Source organism: Ambystoma mexicanum, chromosome 7p (genome assembly GCF_040938575.1).
Source record: "Ambystoma mexicanum isolate Mex_15411 chromosome 7p, UKY_AmexF1_1, whole genome shotgun sequence".
NCBI lineage: Eukaryota > Metazoa > Chordata > Amphibia > Caudata > Ambystomatidae > Ambystoma > Ambystoma mexicanum.
This window is the reverse complement of record NC_090939.1, coordinates 859,084,185-859,110,346: the sequence shown is the minus strand read 5'-3', so window position 1 is coordinate 859,110,346 and position 26,162 is coordinate 859,084,185. Positions and strand designations below refer to the sequence as shown.

The window sequence follows — 26,162 nt, the reverse complement described above, 5'->3', positions numbered from 1 at the left end:
AGCGATATGCACAACACTTTGTTGAGCGTTCGCATGAAGCGTTCTACTTCTCCATTCGCTCTTGGCCAGAGAGGGGTGACTTTACGATGTTTTATCCCCCTTTCCTCACAATAGGGAGCAAATTGCTGTCCTTTGAACGGTGCTCCGTTGTCCGAGCATATCTCCAGGGGAAAACCATGTGTGGCGAACATCTTCTCCATGGCTAGGATGGTGTAGTCACTGGCCGTGGATTCAACCAACTCTACCTCCGGATAGCGCGACCACTGGTCTGTCACTACCAAAAAGTATATTCCTCGGCCCGTGGAGCCGAAGTCAGCATGTACTGTTCCCCATGGGCGGTCACTCCTCTCCATGGCCCGAATGGGCGGCCCCCTCTCCGCGGGACTCGCTGCCTGGAAGGGGATGCAAGCTCTCACAAATTCTTCAACCCTGCTTTCCAGATCAGGAAACCAGACCTTCAATCTAAGACGTGCTTTTGTCTTAGTCATCCCCTGGTGTCCTTTGTGGGCGAGCTGCAGGACTTTGTCTACCAGTGTTCTTGGAATCACGATCTGGTGGCCTCTTAGCAGGAGACTGTCTTCTGCTACCGACAGCTCATGGCGCACCTTCCAGAGCGCTTGCAGGTCTTTTTGCGCCCCCACATTCTTACGGGAGTTGTTCAGGAGGACCTCACGCCAATCCCCACTGGCCACCGCTCCTTTTATCCTCAGGAATGCTTCATCTGTGTTGGATTCATCTGCGATCTCCTGGCGCGCTAGGGCAACAGGCAATGCCGATTCCACTACCAGGTGTATAGCCTCCATGCAGTCTGCCACCTCCTGTGAGTCCCTGGGTCGTCCAGGACCCGGATGGCGGGATAAATAGTCCGCCGGGTTGTGTATCCCTGGGCAGTAGAGCAGCTTGACCCCATATTCCATGAGCGAAAGCATCCATCTTTGTATGCAAGGTGGTGGTTTGGATGAGGTTCTTGACAAAATTGGGATGAGAGGCTTGTGATCTGTCACAACGACAACTGGCTTTCCTAGAATGTAAATCCGGAAGTGTTTGCACCCCCATAATATGTCCAAGGCCTCTCACTCAATCTGTGAATATCGCCTCTCTGTCTCGGTGAGAGCTTTGCTAGCGTAGGCGATGGGTCGCATGGTCCCCTGATGGTCTGCCTGCATGAGGACTGCTCCCAGCCCTACTGGGCTGGCATCGACCACGATCTCTGACTCGCCGTCCGGGTTGAAATAGGCCATGGTCTCTTGATCCGATAGGGCTTTCTTGATGGCCATGAACGCCCTCTGTTCTTTCCCAGTCCAGGTCCACGCTACGTCGTTTCTGGTAAGTGCCCTCAGGGGTTCTGACAAGGAGGCTAGGTCACAAATAAATCATCCACAATAGTTGACCATCCCCAGGAAGCTTCTTATTTCTGCTGGGGACGCTGGCGGGGCTGCTTCTTGAATATCTTTCACCTTCTCTGGATCTGGGGAGATGCCCCCAACGTGGAATATGAATCCAAAAAATTCCAGCCTGTCCTTCAAGAACTCACACTTTTCTTTGTGCAGGGTCAGACCGAGGCTGCGCAGTCTCTCAAGGGTGTTTTCTAGGCGCTTTAGATGTTCGGCCTCCGATCGTGCAAAGACCAGGATATCGTCCGACATATTGATTACCCCCTTGAGTCCTGACAGGGCCCCCCTGATGGCATTTTGGAAAACCTCCGCTGCGGACGAGACACCGAAGCTGAGCCTTTTGTACTGGAATAGCCCCTTGTGAGCGTAAAGGTGGTAATATATCTCGACTCTGGGTGGAGCTCCAACTGGTGGTAGCCAGATCTCAAGCCCAGTTTTGAGAAGACTTTTGCTCCCTGAAGTTCACCAACAATGTCATCTAGGGTGGGCGTGAGGTGACGTTCTCTCTTGATTGCTACATTAGGCAGCCTCATGTCCACACAGATGCGTACTGCGCCCGGCTGTTTGGGCTTTGGGGCCACTACAATTGTGGAGACCCAAGGGGTAGGGCCTTCCACCCTTTCAATAATGTCTAGGTCGACCAGTGACTGTAGCTCTCTTTCCACCTGTGCCCGCAGATGGAACGGAATGCGGCGATGTTTGAGCGCTGTCGGTCTCACTCACCAATCAATGTGCAACCGTATGGGGTCGTCCTTTAGCTTCCCTATGCCGTTGAAAATCATCTCAAAGCGTTGTAACAGACGTTCCAGATCAGCATGATACACCGCCAAAGTGAAGTGTACAATGTTCAGTGCTTCCGATGCAGCACAACTTAAAAGGGAATGTGGGCTTACGCTGGTGACGAAGAATCTCGCTTTTATTTTGTTCTGTCCATGAGATACTGGAGCCACAAACACTCCTTGGATGGGAAGGGGTGTGTCTCCTCCAAAGGCGTATATCCATGCTGTGGATTCTGTCAATCCTGGCGGGTCTGGGAGTGCATTGTAGTGTTCAGTTGCTAGCACACAGACTGACGCCCCAGTGTCTATGAGGACTGGAGTAGGGACTTCTCCGATGTTTACTGTACATGTTGGTTGTCGACTTCCTCCGGGGCCCTTGGCAATGCTTGAAATGAAAAAAATCTCTTCTTCTTCCTCTTCCTCTTCTGCGATGTTGAGGTCTTGCATGCCCAGTTCGACAGCCGATACAACCCTCACTCTCCGAGCGTCGCTTCTGCCAACTCTCTCTGGTCCTCTCGAGGCTGCTACTGGTGCCGTTGCCCTGCACACCCTAGCATAGTGTCCTGGTGTGCCACACCGGCCAGACTCTCGATTTGGCTGGGCACTCACCCACGTGCGGCAGGTCATACCCGCAGTAGGGGCACAACGGATCATTGCTTGGTGCTGTGGGGCCGTCTCCTCTCCTTGGTGTCCACCTCGCCCTCCCTGGAGCAGAACGTCCGATCACAAATGCCTCTTCCTCCTTTCTAGAGTGTGTGGCTGCATCCATCTTCGCCCCCCTGGCCTCAGCCAGTTCGTAGGCTCTCCCCGTGTCCAAAATCTGCTGCAGAGTCAGCCCAGGTTCTTTCAGGACTTGTCTCCTCAGTTTCCCCAAACTGCACCCTTGCAGCAGCTGGTTACGAACCATTTCTTCTTCGTTCACCCACCTGCAGGAGCTTGCTAGGTGCCTTAGCCGCACACAAAACTGGTCCAGCGATTCTTCTTCCAGTTGTTTTTCGGCGCACATGACAAACCTGTCAAAGTCTACGTTTGCCATGGGAAGAAAGTGGTCTGAGTGCTTGTTTCACTGCGTCATATGTGACTACTGGGATGTTGAGAGAGTCATATATTCTGTGAACCTCCGTCCCTGCCGAGTACACCATGAGGCTATCTTCGCCTCATCTGTTTCCCCCGAGGCCCTGAAGAACATTTCTAATTTTTTTGACCCATAGGAGCCATTTCGGTCCTAATTTGGATGGAGGGCCCATGGTATCAAATTCGGGCATAGGAGCCAGAGTACTGTGCATCCTGCGTGGGACTGGGGCAACAGCACCCTCTTGCTCTTCTTCCTCACCCATGGTGGTGTATGGTACTCACAGGAGGTTGTTGATCTTTGTGGGTGTCGAGGTGGTCTGGTCAGGTGGGTCCACTTGTGACACAATGTCCTCTTCCTGCTCTCCTTCTCTTCTTCTTTTTTGCCACAGCCCTGCAGCAGCTAGGGCTGTGGAAGTTCCAAAAATTGGTCCAAAAGCTTAATGGAATGCAGCTGGCGCACGAGCACCCTCACGGGCCGCAACTTCTGCAATCCGCGTGTGAAAGAAGATGGCCGCCGGCCGTGAGTGTGGGTGTGTGCCGACACGGAGCGACGTTCTTGCCCTCCGACGCCGTCAGAGCGGAGAACTGCTCCGGAGCCGTCCTCGTTGCCAATGTTGTATTAGCGGGGGCAGGCCAGGGGCCCCCGCCGGCATTCACACGTGCGCTCGCACACTCATACAATGAGACACGTTGGAGACGTGTGACTTGCTCTGGTCCCCGGCGCCAACTGCCGGAGGACCGTCTATATTCTCAACCGCGCTTGCGCGAGCCTCGATCCCGCTCGCGCATGCGTGCATTAGCGTATTCACTACGCAACAGGGTGCAGATTATTCTCTGAAGCCCTCAAGGCTGGTGCCTCCATCATTAGAGATGGGCTAATTACCCGCAAGTCTTCACCAATATGAGTTTGCGTGGCTGGATCAGCTCTTTGACCTGATTTTCGCCCCCTTTCTTGAGAGGGGGAATCCTTACTGCCTAAAGTTTGGGTTGCTGAAAACACCTTCTCGTGATTTTTTTTCTATCATCATGGAGGTTTCAAGTAGAAGCGCATCAGATATTTCGCCCTATGATCGCATTTGTTCTTGGTTCCTGTTTTTGGATGTGAACACAAACCCACTCTGTACATTTTCAGTGGGTTTTAGTTTGAAGAAAGGGTTAATCGCGCCTGGACCGTTAGTCATTGACAATCTATATCGTTTCCAAATATTTTTTTCACTCCCTTGGTTTAGTAGATGTTGTCTGTCGACTTTAGTATGTCTTCTTCCTCTGTTCGTGATTTGTTGTTTCCATAAGGTTAAGTCATGATTTATGTTTAATGGATCTTTTATGTGGACCCTGCTTTTCAGTATGTATCTTTCTGTCGGGCTGGTCGCCCTATCAACTGTTTATTTTGAGATAGCTTTTTTATTGCCATTGAAGACCGGACCCGTTCGTCTACTCTATATTTGGGTTAGTGGGTGCATCTGGATCTTCCAATCGCCCGTTTAGAAGCCCATCAATCACTTTGTTAGTGTCTATTTCTTTTAATTGGCGATTGTCCTTGGTTGAACTAACTTGTAGTTCAATTTTTTTTTCTCGATGTTTAATTGGTCTAATTTGCCTTTGTCCGTCTGTGTTTCTATGACTCTTTCGGTATTCTGAGTTGGGTTCGGTCGGTCTGTTTCTTTGCCGAAATTTCCTGATGTTTGGTCGTGTAAGCCACTCTTTTCTTTTTCTTTAATTTGTTTTAGCAGCGTGTAAATGTGAGAACCAGTACACGCCCCGATGTTAACTTTTATGGTGAACGGGCATAAAGTCTTGTCAGGGTTAGAACCCAAATGTATGTTTTAATGGGAGGAAAGCACATCTGTCTCTTTTAGGGTTGAGCAGTTTTCTTCTAGGTTTAAATCGTTAAAAAGTTTGCCCGTGCGAGCGGTCATATGGCCGGTGTTGAATTTAAGAGAGGTTCAGTTGGGAGTTCCAGTGTCTCTAAAATGGGCCCTTAATTAGATTCCATGTCCATCAGTAAATGCAGGGGCATAGGAGACACATACAATCTGGGGAGGTGGGGGGGCAGGGGACTCCTTGGGGACTTTGCTTTTTTTTAAATTGTGTTTTAGTCAAAAAACTCGACTTTTCACAAAATTACAAAATTAAAATTAAAATAGCAGTGTACGTATTAAATTACATATATCATCACTGTATAAAACAAGAGAAAACAAAAAAGAAAACAGAACAAAATTAAGAAAAAGAAAAGCAGTTCAGAGTATAGAATCCTTCAATTTGGCATCTGACTCCGAAAGGTTCAGTTCGCGTAAAAATTTGACCACTTCCCATGTCAAAAGGCTTTCATTGCCTGAGCATAGCTGGTCCCAAAAAGATTGGGTGTCCAGCCACCATTCCTTGTCCACAAATCTCACAAACTTTACAGCCCTCTTCTTTACAAGCCATTACACAGAAATAAGTAGTGAATACTGAAATGTGGGCTACTTTATTTGCAAAGACAAAGGAAGTAGGAATCATTGCACGTAATTCTGTGTGCATGTACCCTGTGTGAATTGCTTATTCTGGGGGCCATGCCTCTGCTTCATTAGTAGCCAAGTAAGCACTCTAAATGCTACACATGCAAGATGTTCTTTCAAGTATACTTTAAAGTGTACTGTTTCCTTCCTATCGGGAAAAAGTGGATAAGTTAATGGTTAACATTAGCAGGGGTGGACTGCACTACAGACAACTTTGGAGATTTCTCAGTAGGCCTGTGCACCCTGGGCCGGGGTGGACTGCCCTACAGAGAACTCTGGAGATTTCTCAGTAGGCCTGTGCACCCTGGGCCGGGGTGGACTGCCCTACAGAGAACTCTGGAGATTTCTCAGTAGGCCTGTGCACACTGGGCCGGGGTGGAAAGCCCTACAGAGAACTCTGGAGATTTCCCAGTAGGCCTGTGCACCCTGGCCCTCTTTTGTGTGGTAACCTATTTTATTTGCACATTTTCCCATAGGAAAAGGGTTGGTCTTTCTGAAAATGTGTAATATGGGCCACCTTGAACATTATTTCCAGGGTCTCTTTTGGTTCCTAGTCCGCCAGTGAATTAGTAAACCTCCAGTCTTGTCAAAGATTAATAACAAAAAAATGCTTGTTTTTGGAAACATGTGTAACACTTGGACATGTTTGCAGAACCGGAAGAAAGCACCCCTTTCCTAGTAAAGTGCATTGTTGTAATATTGAAGGTCAACATGATATACTGATATCGAATTCTCAAGTGCTAATCAAAAACCAAAACGAAATGGAGACATTTAAGGACCGCATAGAAAACTGACTTTGCTTTTGAGCCCCTGAAAACGGCCCCACACCCATAAGACTCTTGGGGGATTGCTGTGTACCCGATGCCACTTGGCATCAGGGGCGGCAAGATCCGGGGTCTTGTTGCCCAGTAAAACTGCGCTTTCGGTTTCCTTTTCTTACCTGCTTACTGCAGTGCAAGTTTCATTTCTCCAGGCCCAGAGAAGTGCTTTCTGTTTCTCCAGAATTGGAGAACAATGCAGCTATTTATAAGGCTCAAGAAACAAAAGGTCAGGAGGGCATAGGTGGGGTGTTGGGTGGCGAGGGGGGGGGAATAGCTAGAGAGCGAGAGTGAGAGAAAGCACCTGTGCACACCTAAATGCCAGACTGATGGATTCAGGGCCACCTATCACTTTTCGAACGGAGTCTGACATGTGACATGTGACATGTCTGTGACACCACTGATTGCACGCATTGAAAGACATTGGGAATCATTATAAGTTTGCCGGTCCTGTAACAACGGTACCGGTAACTTTGCTGGTACCGTTGTTACCGGACCAGCAAACTCCGAGTTCTGCTCGCGGGTGCCTTCCCGCCTGCCAGTTCTGACCGGCACCCGCGAGCAGAGCATGTCGGATGCACCGGCACCATTCAAGAATGAAATGCTCCCCAGAATAAAATGCTCCCCATTCCCATTGAGCCCTACAGGGCTCAATGGGAATGGGGAGCATTTTATTCCGACGCCCGTGAATGGGCAATTACCGGGTCTGGTCGGGCCGTAATGACGCGGTAATTGCCCATTCGCGGGTGCCGTAAAAAAAACGCAAGCTAGGCGGCAGCCTGCCGGTTTTATCGGCAAGGCTACCGTCAAACTTGTAATGAGGCCCATTACATTAATAATTACAAGTATTGGCAATGCCAACAGTTTGGGCTTTTGTGTAGGCATGGAAATGGTACTTGCCAGGCACTGCCATAGTGGTATTAACTGGGCATTGGCGGTAGCAGCTCTAAAATGGAGTGCCTTGTCATCCAAGAGCTGTGCCTGGCATCTGCCTAATACGTATAGACAAGCCAAAACTGTTGGCTTTGCCAGTGCTTATTTTTAACAGGACTTCGGTGAAAGACACGCATAGTGGTAATACAACGAATGGCTGAAGGCAGACCTGGTTAAGGCATTTTTATTGCAGCAGCAGGTTTAGAACTCCAATTAAGTTATTAACTCTCAGAAGACTGCTCTGGAAACACACTGGCAGACACTTTTGGCCCCATCACGAGTTGGGTGGTATCCCGGCGGTAATACTGCCGGGATACCGCCGGGTCTATTAGCGTTACCACCAAAACCCCAGCGATACTAGCGCTGGATCACAGGTTTGGCGAAACGGTAATTCCCCATTGGGCCCAATGGGGAATCTTCGGCGCTACTACCACCGCTGGTATTAGGGTGCGGTAATAGCACCAAAAATTGGCAAATTTGCGACGTATTTATCCCCAGCTCAGAGCCGGGGGTAAATCCTGCCAAACCTGTGATTTGGCGGACCCTTAAATGCAGTGGTAATAGCGTTACCGGCGCATTTAAGGGTTACCACCAAACTCGTGATGAGGCAGTTTGAGTGTTAAATTTGATGGTAAGGATTAATTAAAGGGAGCTCAAAGAGTTCCCATGGGTGGGGAGGAGCAGGAACGAGGTGAGAATTGCCATAGGGATTAGCATGGCCATGGGCAGTCAAAAGGCAGGCAAATACAACTCCTACAAGCTGTGTGTCCCTTCCTCCTCATATGCCATTTCTCCCTAGCTGTACTCTAATGCAATATTTTCGGCTTATAGGAATCCCAAACTAAAAATGAGCCATCATCATCTGAAACTGATGTGATGTATTTTACATTATTACAATAACTTTACGGATAACTGGTTTAAAATGTAATATAAAACAAGCATATGTTGTCCTTTGCAACTGAACTAAACTTTGCCATGTTCAAAGTGTTCTCGCAAACAAATAAACCTCTAGTTTATGAAGAAATTAATCTTAATAAAATGTGTAATGTTAACAGATATTATTAAAGTGCTTACACGACTAGACATATACAGATATATTCTGGGGGGGATAAATGTCATTATATCCCCCCACTTATAATTGTGGGGGGATTTGTCCCCCCTGTCCACCACATGTCCTACACCCAAGAGTCACTGTATTCACTTAACAGTTGTAAGGTCACAGCCTTCTCCTTCCTCCACCGACACCGGACACTCAGCTGCACTCCGCTATGCTTCGGTAAGCAGCCGGATTATGACTGCTCGCGGGCGATAGCAGGAGGCGGAGCGTTCCGGGCCAGGCAACTGCCAGTGAAAACAGACTTTGTTCCTGTTTTCCTGTTTTCCACTTTGCTACGTTCGTCCATGGCAGTCTCTTTAGTATAAGCTGCAATCCATGTCCTTTTAGTGTCTTCAGCACAAATCCTCAATGGAACTTCACAGAAATATGGCAGAATGTTCGGCACACCGGACACTCGCACAAATTGTACAAAATGTATAAAGAAAATAAAATAAATCACACTGATGCCCTGAATTATTGAGACAAAGAATCTACTGGTTGTTGAAATTGTGTATTATGTTAAGATTGAAAGTAGCCTCTCTCAAACGACAAAATATGATACAGTAGTTGCTCTACCAGTCTATTTATGCTATATAGAACACAAAATCAACTGTTGAAACTGAACCGAATTAAAGTATGTGAACACGGGTAGGCTACACGACGTATCTTAGAGTTGACAAACTTATACCAACATTAATTTTAAATTGGAAAACGAGATTGTTACATGAAGGATGCAATTGTGATTGTTATAGAAAATCGGCGAGCCAGATTGTGAGGCAACTAGTGCTCGATGAACTTAATTTGAATTTGTGTACACAATGGAACTAATGTCTGAACTTTGTGTAAGACTGTGCGGCATGCATGTGCAGAGTGTTTTTTCTGTTTCTCTTTGTGTGTTTTTCTCTCTCTTTTTGTGTGCAAATATGGAAGCCACATGTATACATTATTTTTAAATATATTTTAAGTTTACTAAATTGAATATCTTAACACATTTATTGTAAAGTTGTGTATTCAGCTGTATTAGTAAATTAGTTAGCTGGTTTGGCAAAATCATGTGTTGCTCCTTTGCGCTCGGTTGACAAAGAAGAGTATTCTTGTAGGTTGGATGTGGACAAACGCACCCCTTCACTGCACTTGCCTTGGCATACTAATGTAATGCATTACATTTAAAGAAACATTCCTTAATATCTCCTCGTTCCTTTCTACATAAGGTCGGAGTTCATGTTCGACTACGATAGTGTGCTAATTTTTGTGTCTGATTTTCATCTCACTCTATTGGTTGTAGAACCATGTTTGTTTTTGCGTTAATGTTACTGAACCGGCATATAATCTGTTACAAGAACATAGGATTTATCCAGAAACATACGTCACCACAGAAATATCTACTTGTAATGTCCTACTTCCATTGTTGTTATTGTGTTTGAGAGGAACAGTCCTCTGTTTATTGCAGTTACGAGTGGGCTGTGACCCACGTGATTGAGAAGGCGGGATTACCGGCAGTTCGGCAGTTCGTGTTGAATAAAAGACCTGTCAAGACGTTCCTGTCTCAGCTCCTGATTTATTGGCCTGCTTTATATTGCCTCGTTTTGTTTCTCCTGTTGCCGCGCTGCGCCCAGCAACATCAACAGCCTGACCTTCAACAATGGCGACAAGTCTTCTGCAGAACTGCACCGGAGCCCGGAGAGTCAACTAGCCACTCCGACGCTGAAACTGTCTCATCACGTTTGATTCAGTCTCCGAAGCTGTTTTGCAACCCACGCAACGCAAGAATTTCATCCAAGTAAGGTACATCGCCCACTTAACGGCACTCGTGCGAGCGGCCCGAGACAGCCGGCAAACGTGCTACACTCACCGCGTAATGCACGCGGCGTATCAATACGCGTGCGCCCATAACGCGGAGCAGGGACATTTCCAGTTGCAACACTTTTGACAATAAAACGGACACTGCATTATTTGACAAGGCCCAGCCACGTGCGTGCGCTTCTAATAAAAGCACGGTTTGCTCCCACGAGTCTGCATTTCGCCAAGCCAAGTGAGACCCACAAACAAACAAGGCCTTGCTGTTATCTGGTAGAAATCAATCATGTCTGAAGACAATCCAGACAGTGGAATCCTGAGCCCATCCTCCAGCTCCACACCTCGCCAAGCCACTCACAAAGAAGATAGTGGTTCAGAATCATTACAATTACAAGCTCTGCCACCATTTGACATGGTGGACACTAGTAGTCTCGCCCTCAGATGGGCCAGATGGCTCAAAGAACTGCACATTTAGATAGATGCATCGGGGGTAAGGGAGGAGCGCCGTCTGAGAGGCATCCTACTCCATTCACTAGGCCCAGTGGTACGTGACATCGTTTTTGAAATGCCTGAATCCAACACGGACACGTTCCAAGGTATCATTGACGCACTGAATGCCTACTTTGCACCACTGCGAAATGTCGGCTATGAACGACACATTTTTCACACGTCAACACAAGAAAGTGGCGAAACCATGGACAATTTCGTAATGCGTCTAAGGAAAAGAGCAAAATATTGCGACTTCGACAAATATTCAACGGATGAAGCACTAAAATCTCAAACCATTGCCGGTGGCGCGTCGCATGAATTTAGGAAAAAGCTACTTCAGAAAAGCAGAACACTTGAAGAAATACTACAACTCGCACGAGCTGACTCCGCTCTTATGCAGCAGACGGAATCTCTAGGTAACATCAAAATCACACAGTCTGCCTCCACTGCTTCAGTATGCCCCATCAGGACATCAAGGGACCCTCACCCTGCAGAACAAAAAAAGTGCTACAGGTGCGGTTTTAAATTTCCACATGTCGGCCCATGTCCTGCTATCGGACACAACTGCGACAAGTGCGGAGGTGAAAATCACTTCCAATCAGTGTGTAGAAACATCAACTTCTTCCAGCCAGGGGACACAAACAGGGACACACGGAGGCAGCAAGATCAAAACTCGGCAAGAGAAAGCTCAAGATCCCGCAAGAGACATTCACCCACAGTCTCCAGACATAAATCTCAATATTCATCACGCGACACCCCGCGAGAGGAGAGAAGGCGGGAAGAAAGAAGAGAATATTCAAGACACACCAATACCAGACATGATTCGCAACGACGACACTCCAGACAAAAGTTCAGATATCTAGAAAATTCGCCTCACAGAAGACGGGAGTCTCAGTCGTCCTCATCCAGCGGAGACAGGAAAAGGGGATATGTACACGCTATTGGGAACAGCATAGCTGCGGAATACAGCCCCACTCTGCTACTACAAGTAAATGGACAAACAAAGAATTTCTGATTGACACGGGAGCGACAGTCAATGTCATAAATGATGAAACATACAAATTACTCACCTACAAGAAGGCACTGAAAGAAGCAGACACATTGATTTACCCGTACAGCTCTAACAAGCCACTCAATTGCCAAGGGATGTTTACTGCCCACTGTCAATACAAAGACAAGAGTCAAAAGATCAAAATTTATGTCATAAAAGGGGATGTACCAGGAGGCAGCATCCTAAGCTTCAAATTGGCAATTCAAATGGCACTCATTCAAATAATGTACCAAATAATGTCGGCATACACGACTAGCCCAAAGGACATGATGACAAAAATGTTCCCGTCCCTGTTCACAGGCCTAGGAAAATTGAAGGACAAACAAGTCAAGTTGCATATCATTCCGCAGGTCCCTCCTTTAGTGCAACATTACAGGGGCATACCCCTCAAAATACAAAGACATGTAGAGGATGAAATCCAGTCACTCTTACAGCAGGATATCATAGAACCAGCATCGGGACCAACTCCGTGGGTGTCCCCCATTGTGCCTGTGCCGAAGAAGGACAACAAGGACAGCATTCGCATATGCGTCGACATGAGGCCCCCAAACGTGGCCATAGAGCGAGAACGACACCTTGCCCCAAGAATGACTGATATGATGCACCTACTGCATGGCTCCAAAGTATTTTCAAAGTTAGATTTAAATAAGGGATACCATCAGCTGGAGTTACACCCTGAGTCAAGATATATCACCACTTTCTCAACCCACCTGGGTTTGTTCAGATATGAAAGACTCAGCTTTGGGGTATCTTCAGCTGCAGAAATCTTTCAGAACGAAATACACCAGGTGCTAAAGCACATTCCCAATTGTCTAAACTATTCTGACAATATATTAATTTTCGGCACCACTCAAGACAGCCACGATGACAAACTGAGAGTCTGCATGGCACTAGAGAACGCCCATCTCACACTCAACCCAGACAAATGTGAGATTAGCAAATCCACTCTCAAATTCTTCGGACATATCTTCTCAAAAGATGGTCTAAAACCAGATCCGGAAAATGTCCAAGCACTGGTAGAGACCCCTACACCCACGTCAGTCTCAGCAGTAAGCTCATTCCTGGGAATGGCGAGCTAGTGTACTCGATATATCCAAGACTTTGCCTCCGTGAGCACGCCCCTATGACTGCTCACTGGGAAGAATCAAGAATTCCAATGGTCTGACACCTGCGAAGAAGCATTTCAAGAAATTAAAAAACGGATTGCAACAGCCTCATGCATGGCTTACTACGACCCCGATCTTGACACGGAACTCACAGTGAACGCCAGCCCTGTTGGGTTAGGAGCTATCCTAGCGCAATCCAAACGCGGAGCATCACCTGACTCCCCAAGGAGAATTGTAGCCTATGCAAGCCGAATCCTCTCCACCACAGAATGTGCGTACTCCCAACCTGAAAAAGAAAGCCTGGCAGTAGTATGGGCGTGCGAACATTACCACTTGTTCCTATATGGACGACCGTTTACCATAATCACGGATCACCAGGCCCTCACCACCATCTATGGCAGACCAACAGCCAAAATGCCACCACGCATCGCCAGATGGGGTCTGAGACTACAAGACTACTCATTCAAAATAAAACACCACCCGGGCAAGGACAACAATCCCGCAGACTTTCTGTCGCGATATCCACTTCCGGCTCAAGATGAGCGGCAATCACACAAAGCAAACCAATATCTACGCTATCTGATTAACAGTGCACTACCCAAGTCCATCACCACAGCAAAACTGCTGGAGGCGACACAGAAAGACCATCTGCTCCAGACGGTACAGTCATGTCTAAAATCCAACCAGTGGCAGAACAGACAGAGAGGGGCATCACTCCTGTCCACGGAGGAGGAACAACACTTTCGCACATTCAAAGTCATCCGTGACACCCTGTCCACATCACCGGAAGGCCTACTACTAAAGGAAAACAGAATAGTTATTCCTGCAGCCCTGCAGAACCAGATATTGGACATTGCACAAGCTGGACACAGAGGGATAGTATCAACCAAAAGACAATTAAGAACAAAAGTGTGGTTCCCATCCATAGACGAGCGAGTGGAACAGCTACTAAAGAAATGTCTACCATGCCAGGCGGTGGCACCTCGCACATTTCCGGAACCAGTTCAAGCATCTGTGATGCCTCTGCAGGTGTGGGACGAGGTAGCAGTGGACATGTTTGGGCCTCTGACAAACGGCAAATATGTGCTAGGGATCATAGATGAAATGTCGCGATTACCAGAGGTTCACCTGATCCACTCGACTAGTGCACAAGCCGTCATACCAGCACTGGACAAAACCTTTGCGGACTATGGCATTCCCTCCAGAGTCAAATCAGATAATGGACCTCCTTTCACTGGAAATGACTTTGCAATGTTTGCAGAACACCTAGGATTTCAGCACCACAAAGTCACACCACTTTGGCCGCAAGCAAATGGAATGGTGGAACGTTTTATGGGAAATCTCAAACGCACGCTCCAGATTTGTTCCATCACAAATGGATCGTTCATGCAAGCCATCTGCACATTGCTGCGGGAATACCGGAATACGCCTCACAGCTCTACAGGTGAATGCCCATCAATGCTAATGTTCGGACGTGTCATCAAAACAAGGCTCCCTCACTACACACGAGCCAAGGCCGAAGACTTGCATGCAAAGAACGCCAGAAGCAAAGACCGAGAGAGCAAATACAAAATGAAGAAATATGCAGATGCAAGGAGACAGGCCAGACCGAGCCAAATCGGAGTTGGGGATCAAGTATTAGTAAGACAAAAACAAGTCACGAAGGACATGCCTGCCTTCAAGCCGGACCCCACGATAGTAACCCACATCCAGGGCTCGATGATAACGGCAGCCAGCTCACAGGGCACGGTCACCAGGAACTCATCTTTCTTCAGGACATTTAATAACACGGACAACCCCGTCAGCACTTCAACGACACTGCCAAATGACTCTTCGGAGATAGACTCTGAGTATCATGAAGAGGACAGAGATGCTGACGATAGCGGCAGTGATAGTGGCGGCACCCCAGTGAACCAGGCCCCACCTCTGCGCAGCCCATCCAAACGGGTCATTCGCAGACCCATGAGATGGATTGAGGAATTCAACTGAACACTAGTAAATTGTTTGTTAAGGAGGGGGGAGATGTAATGTCCTACTTCCATTGTTGTTATTGTGTTTGAGAGGAACAGTCCTCTGTTTATTGCAGTTACGAGTGGGCTGTGACCCACGTGATTGAGAAGGCGGGATTACCGCCAGTTCGGCAGTTCGAGTTGAATTAAAGACCTGTCAAGACGTTCCTGTCTCAGCTCCTGATTTATTGGCCTGCTTTATATTGCCTCGTTTTGTTTCTCCTGTTGCCGCGCTGTGCCCAGCAACATCAACAGCCTGACCTTCAACACTACTGTCCTTCCTCTGCTTTACTCATTTATTTATTTTAATTGTATATTTATAACCTTACTTCAGTTTCTAACCGCAGATAGGGGATTCAAACCTCTGCTGCTCTGTGTGGTCTTCGTTGCCCTTGTGCTATCCCGCTGACTGTAATTGGACTCGAGCGAGGCATATCAAAACCTGAAAGAATCTGCTGAATGTGCAATATACCAGCCAGGCGGGAAACAGGCACGTACTGCGTGTAGAGAAAAAGGACCTGTATATATGACCCTACTGGGAGGTTTTGTGTATCAGTTTGACAGGATAAGGAGCAATACTTTTTGGCAACATTGCTTGAATACTGACAACAAGGCACTGCATATTGCCCTATATCGTGGCAGTGCATAGAGCCCAGGTTGACATTTCTGGGAGTGCTCTCTTTCGTTTTTGAAATGATATGTAATGAGTATTGCATAATATTTAAGCCAACCTACTTTTAGGTGAATAGGACGACTGTTTTCATCCATTTATCAATCTTGTGAATAGTCATTTTTGTATATTGGTGTATTTTATATTTATTTGAAATGGAATATGTGCGCTTTTTACACATTTGTTTGTATGATGAATTTTATGAATTTGTAATGTTTTTATATGTGTAAAGCTCATTTTGCTAATTACATTAATAAATAAAAAGAATGAGAATGTTGTAAAGTGTGATCAGTGTCCCTGCTTCTCTCGGTCTTGCTAAGGTACACGGGGGGTTTCGGGGGGGCAGGGGGACGGAGTCCCCCCACTTTATTCAGAGGGTGGACTCGGTCCCCCCCCCAGCTAAAATGAGAAACATTGAATGTGCTCTTTGAATTTAAGCCAACCTCGGGGATCGAACCGCAGTAATTGGGTTTGTAGGCCAGACACTTCACCACTGCACTATGTAGATGACTAACAAACAAATAAAGGTGAAATGTCACATTTTGGTACTGCAAGTGCCAGGGAAAACATTTGGATTGGTTCTTGAATTTTAAAACAGGCACACCTTTTAACGTTTTCAAAAACAATATTAGAAGAAACAATCCTCTCTTGCTTTTTTATGAAAGGCATTCGTCGTGTGTAATTTCGGTGGTTATGGAAACTCAATTTAATGAAATGTGCATATTTTACCATGATATGATAATTTCTGGCTACGTCACATCCCATTCATTTGTTGATGAGTCCCCCCACTTTAATTTTTAGGACTTGACCCCTGGTCTTAGACCATGCTTGGGTTTGGACACATAGCTTTCAATAACGGAATGTGAATTGATATATTCAGGATTGCCCATGGATAGACTAGTCCCAAAATGGAAACCAGCCTAAACTGCCTACGTATTTTCTTTTAAGAGTAGTATTCCTTTGCATTTATAACATATGTCACATAAGATTGTTATGTTTAATTTTCAGGACCCCTAATATTGACAGGCTGTCAAAGGAAGGTGTGAAACTTACCCAGCATATCTCTGCTGCTCCATTGTGTTCCCCAAGCAGGGCGGCCTTCATGACAGGACGATATCCTATTCGATCAGGTTAGTGTTCCCATTCTGAGAGTTTATCATCTGAAATGCCTTTTTTCTGTCTTGAGATACTGGTTGACAGGATTCTTCCCTTCCTCCTTCTTTCAAGACCCCTCCTATGTCCCTGGTCGCCTGTAATGAGCCTTGCCTGATCTTGCGGGCTTGCGACTGCATGATACTCCTCTGTTTCGCCACTCGTGAAACTTAAACTCAACGTCGTCAGTGTATTTTATCAAGCTCCCACTTGATCTCCAAAATCTCTGCTCTGCTCAACACTGTTCCTCATCGTCCAAATGTCAGGCCACGTGACTAGGCCCTCGGCACGCTGCGCAGCACCAGCATGGTGCACATAACAAGACACAGGAGTCTGCAGTAGGATCGACCGAGCCGGAAGCGGCTAGTCCTTTTTATTAGCTTGGTCACATGGTTACCACCATGCGACCATGACACAGATCCTGGGAGATACCATGCTCCCCAGGAGGGGTGACATACAACAGCCACTGCCTTTGAACTGACTGCAGATCAGAGAACAGGAAGTGGACTACAACAACCGGAAATTCAAGAGGAATTCGAGACATACGTGTATATCAAGAATCAGTGTTATTGCGGTGAAATACAGCGGTGGTTACAAGAAGTGCTAGCGAGATCAAAGGGATGTATGCACTGTGCCTGAACGTGTACCACAACTCGGCTCAGTGCTGGTGTTTCACTCTTAGAGATCAAAAAGTTATAAAGTGCATAGTGAACCTCCTTCACCACTATTTTTCCGGCATGGGCTGAGGGAAGGCTATTCCTTTCAGAAATGTGGATCACCAGCGCTAGCTACCGAAAAACAACAGTGCAGTAAGTACCATAATAAGAAGGAATTTTTATTTTATTTATTTACATTTATATAGCACTCAACACACGGGCCACAGGCATAATGGCGCTGAACATAACAAACAAAAACATATACATATATATATTTTAAAAGCAGGACATCAGTGAAAAACAAATTATACAAAGAAAACAAAAAACAGGACTATCTAAAGGAAAAACAACAAGAGAACAGGAGATTCTCAAGACAGCACCAGATATTAAAGTTAAAACAACGCACCAGAGGCAGCAGATACCAGAAAGACTAGGAAAGCTCATAAGGAGGTTCTTCAGGATTCATGACGGAACCTGAGACAATGGTATCACTGTCTTTACTCCGCAGGTTGTACTGCATTGATTGAGTGGGTAAGTTCATCTTCCCGAATTATATTGGAAAGGTATAAGAACCTTCAGTCAAACTGCATTCCAATTGCACTTGCTGCTGCACTTCACACCGGTGCTGCGTGTAGTACTTTTTGTAGATTGTTGCTACTCTTCTTTTCAAAATGGAAGACTGCCACGGACTCTAGACACCATACTGCAGTCAAACTCCACTTGCCTTCTCACGTCGAACTCGCACTATGTGCGGTAGCTTTTGTAGATTGCTTCTCGTCTTCCTTTCAACATGGAAGACCAGTCACCATTCCTCAGTGTAGTGCCACTCAGATGTCCCCCCGGTCTGCATGGCCATCAACCTGTATGACCCTCAAGCATCTGTGCCCAAGTTCTCTAATATTCCCAGGCTTAGTTGCCCCAGATTCAATATTCCCTAGCACAGCATACGCACAGCACTGTTTTCCCCACATCGCTGCAGGTCCTAAAGACTGAAGAGGCCTCCATGACTCCCTCATACTGCAGGTGTCGCGTGTCCTGCATGCCCTATAGCTCTATATTAATACAGTCCTGCTTGACTGACAGATTCAGATGTTTCCGCCTCAAATACGCTCATCCCCGCAAAAACCACACCCTGACTATCTTGCTTGCATGCTACACCAGACATGAATGCAGAGTTCTCAACCTGTACCATGTGAACCAAGTGTATTCCACTCTGTCTTCATTTTTTCTTTGTATTTTTGAACTTGGATGAAAAATTAAACTACAAGTACCACAGTCAGCGAATAAAAATAGGACTGGCTGAGCTATACAAAATCAATGAATAAAACAGGGTTGGGTGGGCTACACCTGCCTGAAAGGGGACAGGTTAAGAGTTCTAGACCATCTGCTACCAAACTATACATGCCCCAATCATTGGATTGAAAGTCTCAGATTCACTGCTGGGGGCCCCGGCCCCTGCAGGCATGGTTTTCACAGAAGCACCGCCACCATTAGCAACGGTGGCGGTGCTTCCGTGTCCCCATTCCCGTGGAGTCCCAGGAATGGGGACTTACACTTTCCGCTGCCTGCATCCCGGTCCTCCGGGACTTGTAATGTCCCGGTGGCAGCAGGATTTCAGGTGGCAGAACAGTGTTGCGAGTTCGGCCGCCAAACTCGTAATGAGGCCCTGTCATTTCTTGTCTCTAATCCCATGTACTCCCATGACATGCACTAGTAAATCTTCCAGTTCTGGGTTATTCATTTCATTTCGACATTTGAAGTTTGAGGAAACACAGGTCCCAGAATGCTAAGAAAATTACAGAGTGCATGAGCTACTCAAACATACCATGGGACAACTTGAGACCTCTGCATGCTCAATCCTCAGGCCATCCTCAACTGGCACTCGCTGATGGGGCCTTTTAAAGTACACACATTTTCTAAGGGGGGTAGGAAGAGGCTAGAGCGGTACCTGTCCACATTCTTTGGACATTTTTTGTAATTTCTTATAACCTGTTGCATTACTATTTTTCCCCATGCGCCATTCATGAACAGGTATCAAAAGCTCCTTTTAATGTTCTCTTGAAACATGCTCAGTATGTGAGCCAGAAGCGACAGGATGGTGCAATGAATTTACACAGTTTTGTTATGCTCACCCCCCCCCCCAACCTGGCTTTTGACTTAGTTAATTTGCAAATAACTGGGGTCACTAAATATATATTTGTGGATGCTCATTTTTTTATTTTATTTTATGAGGTTCCATGATTGATACAATTAATTATTACCAACTAGGAAATAAAATATGCAATAATAATTGCACCTAATAGCTGTAGACTACTTTGCAATATTGCACCAAGGTTATTGCACTAATATTACATTTATTTTATGAAATGCTCTGATCCTATGTGAATGCTAAATGTCAATCAAACAGACCTTTATTTGAATCAATTTTGGCTCTGCAATTCATTTCTACAAAAATGGTATGCCTTAGTAAAATTACAACTTTTAGAATTCATATCCCACCCACAGAAAATGCTTATGCCACCACTGTTTAAAACAATTAAATAATTATATCTTTGACATTTTACAATGAACAAATCTAAAACAATCTTTCCAAAGCATAGCAAATTTGATTATTTGGTGATTTAGGCAAAAGGTTGAGGCCTCCCTTCATCGTTTTCCTATTGTGAGCTGTATAGATATTCCTTTCCAGTATCATTCAACTCATCTATTCTCTTTGGATGGGAAGGAAAGACCTGTTTCGATTTCCTCATAACCTAGAAACAGCTGTGGCAACATATGCACATATGCCCACATGTGTCATAGTCTTAGCAACTACTGAAGAAAATTCCATCTTTAATCGGTCCATTTTCTGTTTTGACCTAATCAATAATTGTTTTGACTGCCCCATACAAATACTTCTTATTTTGTTTACAGAGAGCAAAAATGCACAAGAGCATGCCCAATTGTGCCCATCTTTAACGTTTGCTAACTCTTTACTTTAAATTTCACAAATTTTACAGTTGTGTAATGCAGCTGTTTGAGAATGTAATAATGACAATTCATAGAGTTAGAAGTTGTTAAGACGCCTGACATGTGCCAAATTACACAGAGGTTCTGCAACCAGATCAAAGTGGACTCAGTAATGGAAATAGGCGGGGGGCGTGGCCAACTAGCACACGATGAGGACGTGATTCCTCTGTGCTCTGTGGCCGCCAGCCGAATCCTGAACAAATCCTGCAAAATTCGTACCAGATTGCAAAGAAAAGTATATTTCCCAGTGGCGGACACCCGCGGCCACACTTGACAGCAATGTGAGGCAGAACCGGAGAAAGGAACCGGAGATATCACCGTCTGAAATAGACTGCGCCTGGTGCCAAACCTACGGCAAGATGGCCGCCGGGTGCGGAGGGCGGTAGGAATCGACACGACCCACCGACGAGTGGATTGTGATTCCCCCTCCTCCCCCGCTGCTGCGCTTCCTTGCGTACAAGCTACGGGGGAGGCCCGCGACTGGGTTCCCCCTTCAGCAGCCGACTCCCGTCAGCCAACAGGATCGCTCCTGCGACCAAGCGCGGGACCCCTGGACTGTGACCTGCCATGGTCCCGTGCCAAAGTCGGCCCCCGATGCTGAGACGAGACCCGGTGCCGTGAGGGACTCCATCCCGCCCGGACCTGGGGCACTGCAAATCCGCGGAAGACGGGCACTCACAGCTGCACCCCAGGTGAGCTGTGCTTCCGCACAGAGTGTGCCGGATTGGAGCGGGGCGGACTGCCCTGGCGATGCGAACCCAGAAGGGGCTGTGAACGAGGAGAGACAGCGGGTCCCTCGACACGGAGGTGGCCCCGACCGCAACCCACGCTCTCCACTCTCCACTGCGGTCCTGTGGTGAATGACAGGAGCGGGGAGTACATGATCCTCTTTGATGGTGCACACGCACTGGCCATACCAAGCATACGCTCCGGCCCCTGGAATACGACTTCCATCTTGGGCACTGCACACCTTTAGATCCGGAGAGGACCGCGACACAATCACCAGGCAGTAACCTTCCTGGACAGTAAGACTAACACCCAAGGCACTGAGGCACGGCGCCCAAAACTTTCACACCAGAGTGGTCGAGTGGCTGGAGGCGTACGACATAGAGCGCTTCACAGAAACAGACATTGTAATCTCCTCAGCTGCACCCCATACCCACAGTGTTGCCACCACGTGGGTCCCCCATCCCCCACTGCGAGACGGGACGGGCCCCGATGCCCCAGCGTGGAGCTAGTGGATGTGAGGTGTGAGAAACCGGGCCCTGATCCCCTAATCTGCGACGAGGAGAGACCGGCGAGGCTTGGGGCGCTCCCATGGGACCAAAACCGCTTTGAGGGCAGATCGGACCGCAACATCTCGGCCTTTTGGGGGCATTAGCGGGCGATCCATACTACGTTGAGTGTCTGCTGACATCTCCACAAACACCCGGTAAGGAGAGGGGGAGGTGGGACACGGCTCTCGAACACAGACCAGAGGAAGCCACACCGCAAAAAGGTGGGGAAAGTCTCCCTCACCCTCACCCCCCCTCCATCTGGCCCGCTGACCACACTGGCCCAGCACGCAGACAATTAGAACTGGCTACTGCACCAGGAGGGCAAAACGGAGAGGCCCTGGTTGAACCCTCAGGCACCAAATACCCTGCACCAACTCCTAACTGACAGGAAACATGGGGCAAGGGGAAATGCTTAACCGACTATAAAGAGAGAGTGGATCATTCCGAATAAACATCCAAATCAATTGTCGCAAAACCCCCACAGCCACTAAAATGAAACTGAACGGCTCCAGAGGCTAGCCCACATACAGAGCAAACCATTTTGTGCGCAGAACGCTAAAATAACACCTGCAATAAAACAATTAGGAGACTACTGAATTCACCAAACAGGGACCCGCGAAGACCAGGGGTACAGTCAGGATACTAATCGACTTATAAAACACAATATCCACTAACGAATCACCCCCACACGGTGAGCCCCAATAAGAAACTCTGCACCAGCCACAGCAATACCACGCCACAAACACCTGCTGCAATGGGCAAAGACAAGACTAAAAAAGTGACCAACCAAAGCACGATGGAACAATACACAACTGCCACTCTGCCCCCGATGGCGGAACCAAGCAGGTCTGGGGACTCACAAAATCCGGAAGAAAACATCTCCCTAAGAGATGTGATGAACGCCATTTCCAATTTGCGAACCTCTATGGAAGTGAAAATGGATGGCATCTCCACAGAAGTCTCCCTGCTGCGCCATGACCTACAGAAACTCTTGTCCCGCATCGGACAGGCTGAGACTCGAATATCAGTCGCAGAGGACGAACTGAGAAATGTGGGCCGGCAAATGAACAGAGCACTAGAACGCATTAAAATATTGGAAAACAGGGTGGAGGAGGGAGAAGGCAGGTCAAGGAGAAACAACATTCGTATTCTTGGCCTGCCTGAAAAGGCTGAAGGGGAAAGTATGGAATTGTTCCTAGAGCAATGGATTGCAGATCTGTACGCTCCCAAGACCCTATCGAAACTCTTCTCGATTGAAAGGGCACACCGAGTTCCAACGGGCCGACCAACACCTGGTGGACCACCGCGAACTGGTAGCAAAGATCCTAAATTATAGAGACCGAGATGCGGTGTTGCACATGGCCAGGACAATGGGCGAAATAACATACAATGGTTCCAGGATAGGCTTCTTCCCGGACTTCACTAGGGAAGTGCAGAAAATGAGACAATCCTTTGACCCCCTAAAAAAATGCTTACAGACCCTGAACGTGAAATATGGCCTCCTGTTCCCAGCACAGCTAAAAATATACCATAATGGTACGACGACGCATTTCACAGATCCTAAAGAAGCATGGGCCTGGGCAGAGACCAATCTGAAGGGAGACTGGGGCCAACGCAAAAGACGTGAACCGAGAGGAAACAGACCAAGGTTAAATGAGCCCCCACAAGAAATACCCCAACAAGACATGGAGGCGATACCATAAGGACAAGATGAATAAAGGCATGAGCGGACGAAAAATGAAAATCAACATGGCACAAGATTAAGTGACAAGTACCTAACAACTATAGCAACTCGCGAAATCAATGCTGGCGGCCCACAATCCAGCACGGCACAACCCCCCAAGTTACTGAGGTATTCCTAATACCAAAGAGACTTTAGCACTTAGCATTAATTTAACAAGTTAAACGTTTTGTTCAATGGGCGACAGATGCTTCAGTTGGGGATTGAGTATGGGAAGGGGAGTTGGGTGTTACACAGGTACTTAATTGGCAATTGGTGCAGCAGGACTACAGTCAGCAGTGTACACATGAAGATCACGAGAGATGATTATTCTCACATAGAACTGAATCCAAAGACTAATGCCCACAGCTGGAAATAATGCAAGGAAACTTGCCTTCATGACGTGGAACGTGAATGGCCTGGGGAACAGCATAAAGCGAAGGCTAGTAATACAATACATAAATCGCCATGATCCAGATATAGTGCTGCTCACTGAGACACATTTGGCAGGCACCGAATGCCACTTCTTCAAGAGGACTAAGTACAGGACGGTGATCCACGCAAGCTTCTCCATGGGCTCGAGAGGAATACTAATCCTGATAAACAAAAGAACCCCAATCGACATAGTCAATGTGACCCAAGACCCGGGAGGCAGATTTGTTTTCATGCAGGGCACACTATGGAATCAAACACTGGCCATACTAGCAGTTTACTCGCCCCTGGCACTCATGACAGCCTTGTTGGAAGAAATTACTCTGCTAATAGCCAATAATCCGGCAGATACACTAGTGGTGGGCGGAGACTTCAATGAAATAATGAACATCACAGATGATCGTACACACATAAGAGGGAGAAACCCGTCGATACCAACCAAACTTGCCACTTTTACGTCAGCACTAGGCCTAAAGGATGCGTGGAGAGACCTACACCCAACGGAGAGACAATTCTCATTTAATTCGGGCGCACACACGTCGATGTCTAGATTAGACTACTTTTTCCTCCTTGGTGAAAATATACACAAGGTAGCGGATGCAACCCTACATCCCCGCGGAATATCAGATCACTCCCCACTCACGATGCTGCTGAAAACAGAATGACCCCAGCCTCCGCCGAGATGGTGATTGAACGCATACTATCTAGGATTCCCGGAACTAACGGAGAAGATCCGGGAAGCGACTGCAAACTATTTCGAGCTGAAACAAGAATCAGTGGCCGACAAGGGGATAGTGTGGGAAGCATGCAAGGCGACTCTAAGAGGCGAAATACTGAGCTGGACAACTGCACACAAGAAGGCACATAAGAAAAATGTAGACGAGGCAGAACAAGAGGTGAAACGCGCCGAAATGAAATACACAAGCACGGGAGCAGAGATAGACGGCAATTCCCTGCAAATAGCACAAAAGAAACTGCACAATGTGGCCCTAACATGTGTAAAACAAGCGCATAGAACCATGCGTGCCAGACTCTGAGACAGGAGATAAGGCCAGCAGAATGCTGGCCTGGTTGGAGAGGAGAGAGGAGGGACACCATCAAGTCGCATAAGCACCACAAACACTGAATGGGCCTCAACTGATCCAGACATCGCGGAGGCATTCGCAACCTACTATGAAACACTATACGCCCCACCTACGACGCCAACAGATCCCAGCATACTGGACTCATTAACCATACCAACGTTAAACGAAACACAGAGAATGCAACTCGAAGCCGAATTGACCGAAGAGGAACTGACCACAGCCATCTCGCAGCTCCAAAATGGAAAAACCCCTGGCCCCAATGGCTTCCCAGTGGAGGTATGGAAGAAAATTGGCACTGGAGAGGTGGCATCCCACATGCTAGAGATGTTCTTGTGTGTCAAGGAAAAAGGAATCCTCGAGCTAGACTTAAGGAAAGCTGCTATAGTGATGATACATAAAGAAGGCAAACCACCGGACGCATGCTGTTCCTACCGACCAATCTCGCTCATAAACACAGAAGCCAAAATACTGGCAAAAATACTGGCCAATAGGCTTCAGACAGTGATACCCTCCCTGGTCCACCCAGACCAATGCGGCTTCATGCCACAGAGATCCACGCGGATGAACATTCATAGACTCCAAGCTGCCATTGAAAAAGCACCATCCCTACAAGACTCACTAGCACTCCTCACTATTGACTTTGAGAAAGCTTTTGATTCCGTCGTCTGGGAGGCTTTGTGGCACATAATGGGCAAGATGGGATTTGGGAACCTTTTGATAGATTGGGTCAAACTCCTCTATAATGTCCCGACGGCAGACATCAGAGTAAATGGCTGGTCCTCACGCAGTATAAAGCTTGGGAAGGGAACCAGACAGGGATGCCCCCTTTCCGCGATGCTATTCGCACTGGCAATTGAACCACTAGCGATAATGCTGAGAGACTCACAAGCTTGGAGGGGATTTTATTGGGCACAGAACTGGGAGGACAAAGTCTCCCTATATGCGGACGACCTCCTGATCTATCTAAGCGATCAAGTAGTCTCATGCCCCATTGTCACGAATATATTAAACGCTTACGGGTCCTTTAGTGGGTTAAGAGTCAATTACACTAATCCTTACTGTTCCCAATTAAAGGACTAGAAGCAGTGGCTCTACATAACTGTCCATACAAAAA

The 26,162-nt window shown here is 47.2% G+C and overlaps 1 protein-coding gene across 3 annotated transcripts in view; it reads left to right on the top strand.

Annotated features, from left to right (window-relative positions):
- Positions 1-26,162, top strand: part of LOC138526375 (arylsulfatase D-like) — a 344,213-nt gene that overhangs the window by 144,821 nt on the left and 173,230 nt on the right. For all 3 annotated transcript variants that reach the window (XM_069637044.1, XM_069637046.1, XM_069637047.1), the window contains one exon: positions 16,726-16,847. In XM_069637044.1, the coding sequence (XP_069493145.1) occupies positions 16,726-16,847 (122 nt within the window). The remainder of the gene's footprint in view (positions 1-16,725; positions 16,848-26,162) is intronic.